Source organism: Bidens hawaiensis, unplaced genomic scaffold (genome assembly GCF_021521415.1).
Source record: "Bidens hawaiensis isolate Kalapana, Puna unplaced genomic scaffold, B.hawaiensis_p1.1 tig00005028_1, whole genome shotgun sequence".
NCBI lineage: Eukaryota > Viridiplantae > Streptophyta > Magnoliopsida > Asterales > Asteraceae > Bidens > Bidens hawaiensis.
In genome coordinates, this window is record NW_027491319.1 from 212,154 (window position 1) to 220,930 (window position 8,777).

The 8,777-nt window shown below is 32.7% G+C and overlaps 1 protein-coding gene across 1 annotated transcript; it reads right to left on the reverse strand.

The window, feature by feature from the left end:
- Window positions 1–6,452: 6,452 nt before the first annotated feature.
- LOC143628547 (amino acid transporter AVT1I-like) lies at window positions 6,453–7,265 on the reverse strand. The gene is made up of 2 exons (XM_077098107.1): window positions 7,030–7,265; window positions 6,453–6,945 (listed from the first exon to the last, which is right to left on the reverse strand). Exons 1-2 carry the CDS (start codon window positions 7,190–7,192, stop codon window positions 6,575–6,577), a joined length of 534 nt encoding a protein of 177 aa, XP_076954222.1. The 5' UTR covers window positions 7,193–7,265; the 3' UTR covers window positions 6,453–6,574.
- Between the last annotated feature and the right edge of the window lie 1,512 nt (window positions 7,266–8,777).

Genomic DNA, 8,777 nt, shown 5'->3' on the forward strand with positions numbered 1-8,777 from the left:
AATCTTGAATTTTAAAAATATATGAAAAAGGTATTAAAGTAACCTAAATTTGTTTCTCTCTCCGATCAACGCAATTTACCAAACTATAATAATAATTTTTTTAACTAATATAATTAATCAAATCATGATAATTAAAAGATTAAAAAGTAAAAAAGAAAAAAAAATTAATTAACCTACACAACTATAATTTTTCCTACACTTATACTATTTCTATATATTTCGATTTCTTTTTATATATCTAAAATCTTTATATCTTCCTACACTTTACACATTTCTTCCAATATATTCATAATTTTTTCTTACACGTCTTAAGCTTCTTCCTACATGATATCAGTTTCTTCCTACACTATCATAAATTCATGCTACACGTCTTCAAATTCTTCCTACACAACCGTCATTTCTTCCTACACAATTGAATTTACACATGTACATGATACAAAACACAAAATATATTCATGCATACACAAGACCAACAAGATTCTTGAAATGCATAGATCTCGTTAAATTACAACAATAGTTATCTTAAATGTGTACAATACATATAAGTAGAAAAATAATATGAAACGAAATACACAATCACCTTGAATATGTTCGATTATCTTTTAATTTATGAAACGATGAAAAAATCAATATAATATAATAGGATTAGTTCAACCTACTACAATTAACTTTAAATAAAAGATGAGTACAATCAAATAAAAATATTAAAATAAAAAGCGGCTTCCAGGTTATTTACATTGACTTTTTGAATAATTTAAAAAAAAATATTTAAATGAAAAAGAAATAACAATTTGTGGTTATGAAAAGATGAATAATTGTTATGAAGAGATGTATAAGCGATCTGGATCTACATATATTATTTTAGAATGCATATTTTTTAATTGACATTGAATGTAATTTTAATAATTTCCAATTTAAAACGAAATTTAAAGGGAATGTTACGTAGAGAGAGAGAGAGATTGCTAGCCACAAATTACCCATAATGCCCCAATCATGGTAATTTAATTTCTTTAATATTATGAATAATTACTAAAATACCATAATTACTTTTGAGCCATTGATGGAAAGATCCAGTGGTCTAGATTATGTTTTAGCATTTCTTACACTTCTTGCATTAAAACCACTTCTTTCTTGAACTTAAATATATATATATATATATATATATATAACACATTTTAAGTATAGCTATATACTCTGTTACTCATAATTAATTATTTACATGGCACGTGCTTATTTGAATATAAATCTATATATTCGTACGTATATTATTTTAGCCTCATAAAAGAATACATAGTTATAAATCTAATGTATTATTGTCATGCATAATATTATCATTTTTATTACTATCGTTCACATTAGTCAGAGAATTTACAATATTTGTACTGAAGATGGCCGTTTTTATGGGTGTCACATATTGATCAGTTACAATAATGTGGTACAAGCTAGTTTTTGAATAAAGTAAACATACAAATAATTTTAGTAAGTGTTAAGAAAACATTAAAAAGAACAAAAGTGAATTAGGTAAAAGGGGAAAATTAATTATAATTGTTTTTTTATATATAATTCATATAAATAATTAGTGTGTGAACCTAGCCAAATTAAGTTATCTCTTCACTAATACTGTACCCTTGATCGTGATTATTTGTGAACCATAAATCCATGATAACCAGTGGCGGAGCCACATTCAAGTCACCGGGTTCGGCCGAACCCGGTCTATTTTCGGTTTTATATATCACTTGTAGGTACAATTTAACGAGCGAACCCATTTTTTTCGGTGAACGAACCAAGTGTCACGAAATCTTTGGAAACATTTCACCGTTCGCCGGTGAAAAAACAAAAACTTTGAATTTTACAGAGAGACAACGATGTCGTTTTTTAATCTTTGAATACATGCCATTTAATTTTAGGGCATCCATGGAGAAGAAGATGGTATGAGGAATAATCTTGTCAATTTCTTTGCGCTCACAAAATATATGTCCGGACATATATTGTTTTAATTATAATAATATATGTAGCACTGTATTTTGTTTAATAGTCACCATCATTGATCTAAATTTATTTTTATTATTTTTAACGGCTAAAGTCTCCAATGCCTAACAAGAAGCTTGAAACGGATGAACGTACAACACCAAACTTCATTTTTTTTAAAATGTACAATTAAACAAACTCGATCAATCAAATTCCTCTCGTCGTCCCTATTTTTATCCATAAGAATATACACCTTTAATTTTGATTTCCTCCATCATCATTTTAAAAAAAAATATCCGAACTAAGGGTATGTGTAGCGATTATATGAACAATGTTTGCATTTTTTTATATTGAAAATAAGTTATTTCTCATAGTCACACTCGAATATTTTGTGATTCGTTTTCAATAAATGAAAACACGTATGAAACAATTATAATATGTAAACATTCTTATTTAATTTGACTTTGTATTTTATTTTAATTTTTACAATTGACTTTGGTTATGGTTATGATATTTCATTTTATTTATTTGGTCGAATGATGGACCGGCCCATTCGGGCCCAAATTGAACACCGAAAAACTCTGAACCCATAGAAAACATTTCCTGGCTCCGCCACTGAATTGATAACTGTGAGCTTTGCTTCCCTTTGTTGAAACCAATTACACTTTTGTTGGAAATCGACGACGTTAAACATCTCATAACGGTCGTTTGATTGGCTATTATTGGTAATGAATTGGCTCACGTGAAGTTGTTCTACATAATCAATATTAAATCATCATCCATGTAGGTTTCAAAATTTGTAGGGTTTGCATATCAATCTATATTGTGATAAGAACAAATTTGTTAATTCTGAAAAAAACATGTATTAAATTAGACAAAATACTCTTCTTTTATGGTTGGGAGCTATGACAATGTTTTAGTTGTTGATATGGCAACAAAAAGTTATAAGTTGCCGCCACCTACCATAAGTCTAACATTTAATCATGTTCGGGTGATCTTCGAATTTTCTATTTGACGACTTTACTGTGACCTGCTGTTAATTATTTACTACTCATTTCAATTGAAACCGAAGAGCGAAGTTATTATGAACCACTTATGATGAATAACAACTTATTTCTAAAAATCAGTTCTAAACTAAGGGCCGTTTTTTGTAAATTTTTTTTTCAATCATGAAAACTGACACGATGGTGCCCCTTTGAAATCCCTAAGATATATAGGGGGCCTCGCTGTGTAACGCATGATGTTCCTAGGTGTCTAAAATTTTCTTTTAAAACTATTATGCTAAAACCACTTAATAGGATATAACTTCATTTTTAGATAAGACACCTAGACAATTTAAAAATATCAAGAACGCAATAAGTGAACAAAACAGATAATCTGTGGCTATCGTTGATTTCCATGTATAGAGGCCCACAGACATTTGTTTTTGTGAAAGATGATACAAACACGTATTCTAAATGTTCACGTGGCTCACGTATGTTCAGAAGCTTCGTTTTTAGCAGGATTGGTTTTGCTGTTCAAAAGGGGGTTGCGGCGCAGCTTGTTGCCCGTTTGCCTGCCACTTTATTGTAATCGTTTTATAGTAAATTATATAAAACTTCGATTTGATTGTATGTAAACGAAATATAACTTTATTAAAACCTAGACACCTTTCATCAAAACAACTATTTTATATGCTCAATCGTTGATATTGGGTAACAAACATGATTAGCGTGGTAATAAATAAATAAAAAATATGTATCATGATTAATATGTGTCTAATTTAAAATATTAATCAACTACAATACAGGTAATTTTATTTATATACAGTAACAAGTTTAGACTATAAAATAGAGAAAAGTCAATTAAAAACAAATTATTACTTAGTCAAAGAAACCAACATGTTAACAAGTCAACAAAACAAAACCATTAATCTAAATTACAACCCATAACTAGTAATTTGCCCAAACAAAATTTCAAGAAGCATTTAATACCCTACAGCTTTTGGCAATATGAAACTGTGCAATGTAATTGCTTGAGTGCTCACAAAAACAGATTTACTGAAGCAGAGGTTGTAGCTTATTGATTGAATGTATGGAAAATGAAACCACAAAGCCTCAAATAATAAAAATTTAATACTAGATTGCCTTTTCATTCCAGTATTACTACTTAGTATTTTTTTTTAAAACAAAAGCCACTTTTGAAAAGCTCCTATTTGAAGCTTTTTGAAGAACTTTATCAAACACCTTTTGTTTTTCAACAAACAAATAGCGAATAAGCAAGTTTTAGAAGTTCACTCAAACACCCCATAAGCATTATAATTGGTTTGATATATTCATTAATGTACTGTTTGGGGAAATTATCACACACCATCACTATTGTGTATTGATTAGAGTCTATCATCAACCGGTTATCATCTCGTCTCTTTGAAAACAATATCGCTGAAAACCTGAATATGGTCGTCTTATACGGAAGTATTGAGACGAAAGGGGATAGGTTTATAGAAAGGGGGAGACAAGGACTCAAGGAGTATTCTTGGTTATCCATAGGAACAAAATGATATAGATGCTATACAGAAGCGGACCTATGTGTTGGGTTGAGGGGACGACCGGCCACCTTAAATTTTTTTTAGTGTTATTTGTATGTGAAAATCCCGATCGCCTCCCTTAAAATTAGTGTTAAGTTTCGATGTCGCTCCCTCCCCCTTCCCCTCCCCCAATATAATTCCTTGGTCCGCCTTGGATGCTAAGCGTGGAAAGGTATTGATCTCAAGAGATGTACAAAGCTTGTGGACCACATTTTTCCTTTTTAGGAATTGTAGAAATTAACAAAAATATAAAATAAAATAAAATAATGAAGAGAATGTTTTGGCTTTCCCTACTAGTGGGTTATGAGAAGCACCGACTATTGAAACTTCGACGATTACATTACTGATCTTCCCTCATCTGTAGACCAAGTGCAACCCGACTCCAATCGTGATTGTCCTCAGTCCTTGCTAACTTTGTTTCTAATAAAAAGAATTCTACCACACAAAGAATTTAAGCCATTAGTATTAACTATTATTTGAAGCATTTTAAGCATGTTACGCATGATGCAAATACGAGACATCAGGCTATGAAAATAGATACAAGCTCTCGAAGAAAACAGAATATGGACCCTGGAAGAACTACCAGAGGACAAGCGTGCCATAACTCCAAATGAGTTACAAAATAAAGTACAAATCAAATGGAGATACTAAAAGATACAAAACATGTCTTGTAGTTTGTGGTATTAGTAGCAATTGGTAAAGAATCTGAGTTGCTATAAGAAATTAATTTAACCAATGTGATAATGAAGCTACTTTGCCTAAGGCATATACTCTAGTGTACTTGGAAAGTAGACACTTTGGCTACTTTGGCTAAACCGATAGATATCTTCTATATCTATCCAATGTGATAGTGAAGCTACTTTGGTCAAGGCATATAATCAAGTGTACATGGGCAAATAAACCGGTTAACTGAATTGACTCAAAAATTGAACCGAAACTGAACCAGTTTGAAACCGATTATTTAGAAACTGGTTTGGAATCGATTGAAATCATAAGTTTGGAGCCGGTTTGTAATTTTCTCCACCAAATCGGTTCCAAACCACTTAACCGGGAAAAAACCGGTCAAAACCCGAACCGAAACCGATCATAAACCGATTTTTACTTTTTTTTGACCAAACCAAACTGGTTTCAACCTAAACCGGTTTTGAGTTTTAAACCAGTTTGTGCACCTCTAGTTAGACATAACATAATTCATGAGCTTGTCATGAATGAAGTGATATAAGTGGACAATGTGAGAGCTCAACAAAATTTAGCCGATCATTTAACCAAAGGGTTAACTAAGGATCTTGTGCACATGGCAGCTATAGGGATGAATTTAAAGTCCACCTAAAATCTTTCATGCTAAAATACTCGTTTCCCATCTAATATGACATTAGCTAGGTGCTGAATTTAATGTGGAAAGCTTAACATCTAAAGATAGGAGCACGTTAGTGTTACATCCCAATGTATGTATTCAGACTTACAAGTTGAGGAGCTTGAAGTATAACTTCTTAATAGCTCTTTTGAAATATATATGCAGGTGCAAGAATAAAAGAGGTACCTATATAAGCATGAAGTATAGCTGCTTCAATAAGCTGGAACTTGGATATATGTTTGTGAAGGATTAGGATACAAAACTAGCAAAACACTACTACACAAAGGGGCAAAAGCGATCGAAATTTGCGACCAACCAAATTGATCGCAAAATTAACGACCGTATTAGCGACCAACTCAATAGCAGTTGCAAATTTACCGACCAAAACAAAATCGGTCGCAAAATCAGCGACCAAAACAAAATCGGTCGCAAAATTAACGACTGAACATTTTCGGTCGTTAATCGGTCGCAGTTGTAGCGACCGAAGTTGTTTCGGTCATTAAACGGTCACAAATAGCAGAATGCATATAAGCTAATAGCTGATGGCATTCCATTCCAATTTACGAGTTTACCCTTCTCTTTAAAACCAACACCATCAGTTGCACCGGCCCAGAAGACCGAGCCTAAGATTATCATGGAGGCTAGAACTCCACTAGCTGATATGTAGGAAGGAATGCTCATGTTGTCTAGCCAGCTTGTTGGGAGTTAATAAGTGCAACAAGAACAATAAATCCACTTTTTGCACTGATACGAAAGCCGTAAACATCAAAATCCATGTCTGGAAATAATTTGCTTAGATTATCACCTTCTAGGATCAGGAAACCGGTGGCTACTAAGTAGAGTTCTATGTCCATAGTTATTGAGACTATAGCTTTCCCGGTTTTCTCAAATGCCCTATTTCCAATATCAGGATTACTTGTTATTGAAGGATCGGCATCCATACATCTTTGGATCAACAATCCCGTGTAGAAGGTCGAGCTTGCGATTAGTAAAAGGAGTATCAAGCTCAACCATCCTCCCTCTGCCAATGCGTATGGGATCGATAATATTCCTACTCCTAAAAACACCATGAGAATATGATAACTTTAGGTTTCTTTGAATGAAAATAATGATAACAAGACATATGAGCTTATAAAAGTACCTGAGAGGGCATTGAGACCATTGAAACAAGTACTTATAAAAGAAGCACCGCTTATGTTGATATTGGAGTATTGCTCCTCTTTTGAATTTACAGCCACATGATCTGCATAGCTATGCAGTAATGGTATTGTAATAGAGTGATCTTCATGCTTTTGGCCTTCCATTAGAATTCACAGAAAAAAAAAGAGAGAAAAGAAGATATTTAATTTGTGATACAAACTCTCTCTAAACTATCCTTCTTATATAACCTCAGGTTTGTGGGCCTATTCCTCACGCAATCTCAACCACGTTTTCATATTAATTTTCCTTCCCTTTATTTACTAAAAATCTTACCTGGTAGAGAAAGTTAATTACAATGCTGTTTTAAGAATGCATTATTTACACTATTAAGGTTTTTCTTTTCTTTTTAAGACAACTATTTTGCAAGATGAAGGGATACCTTTATATCAACAATTCAATATGGTTTCAAATTTATTCTTGCAGTGCATTGATGACATGTATAAAATTTAGGATTATCAAAATATCATAATAATGGTTAAGAGAGGGTGCTCCACGACACTACCTTGAATTCTATCAATCCTGCACCGTCAAGTCATTTACCCCCCATTCTTTTTTTTTTCATTCCATTCCTCCATCACCTTACTTTCTCAACACCACCACCACCTGACAACAAGCACCACCACTACCATCGCCACCACCACCACCGCCACTACCACCACCACCTTACCACCAGCGCTGCCACCGTCACCTGACCATAACCGTCACTACCACTGTCGCTGCTTGACCACCACCACCGTCGCCGCCACTTTATCATCATCATCACTACCAATGCTACCACCGCCTCCCCCATCACCACAACCACTCCGCCTGACCGTCACCACCATCATTTTCGTCGCCGGAGCTACCACCACCGTCGTCATTTCACTTTTTTTTTCTTTTTTTAGTAAAAAATATATATATTAGGACAAGAAAACTTTTATTATTTCTATTTCATTCCTATAATTTTTTTAGATACCATACAACATAAAGTAATTATTCATTTCATTCACATAGATTAACCAAACAAGACAAAGGAATGGTAATGATCCATTTCGTTCCCTTATTCATTCCATTTCTTCTCTAATTCAATTCCCTCTTCATTCCATTACTTCCAACAAAACATACCCTTAACAATGTTTTCATCTATTAAACACACTCTAACATCGAGGCTCTTACTAACTAATATTGCTTTTTTACTTATAAGACTTTTTTTCTAGCTAGGTTTTAATTTAAGTATCTTAACTGTGGTAAAAATCCTTATGAACCAGTTATTATCATGTTGACAAACCGAAATAAGATTTGATTAAGATAAAATGTTGGAAGAGAGCGCCCCGCAAGGAAACTTCTGTTCAACTTTCTGTCTCTATTATCTCGGTGCATATGTTATGTCTTATTCAAAATTTTGGCACGTTTAAAATTTATGTATGAAGGCATCAATCAAACAAAACAAAAATGTACAAAATATATTTAACAAATTAATTATATATTAGAAAACTAAATAACAGTCACCTCACAGAAAGCTACGAGTTACTTTTTCACAGGTGGTGTAAAAGTAGTTAGATTTTCACACTGACAGTTACAACTCAATTGAATTGATTTTAATATTATTTTATCTTTATCGTAATTTACAGTAGACGCCTAAATTCAATTCGTTTTCTAACTTTCAAGGGAAAATGTTATAACAGCAATCATGTTTTAATAAAGTCACTT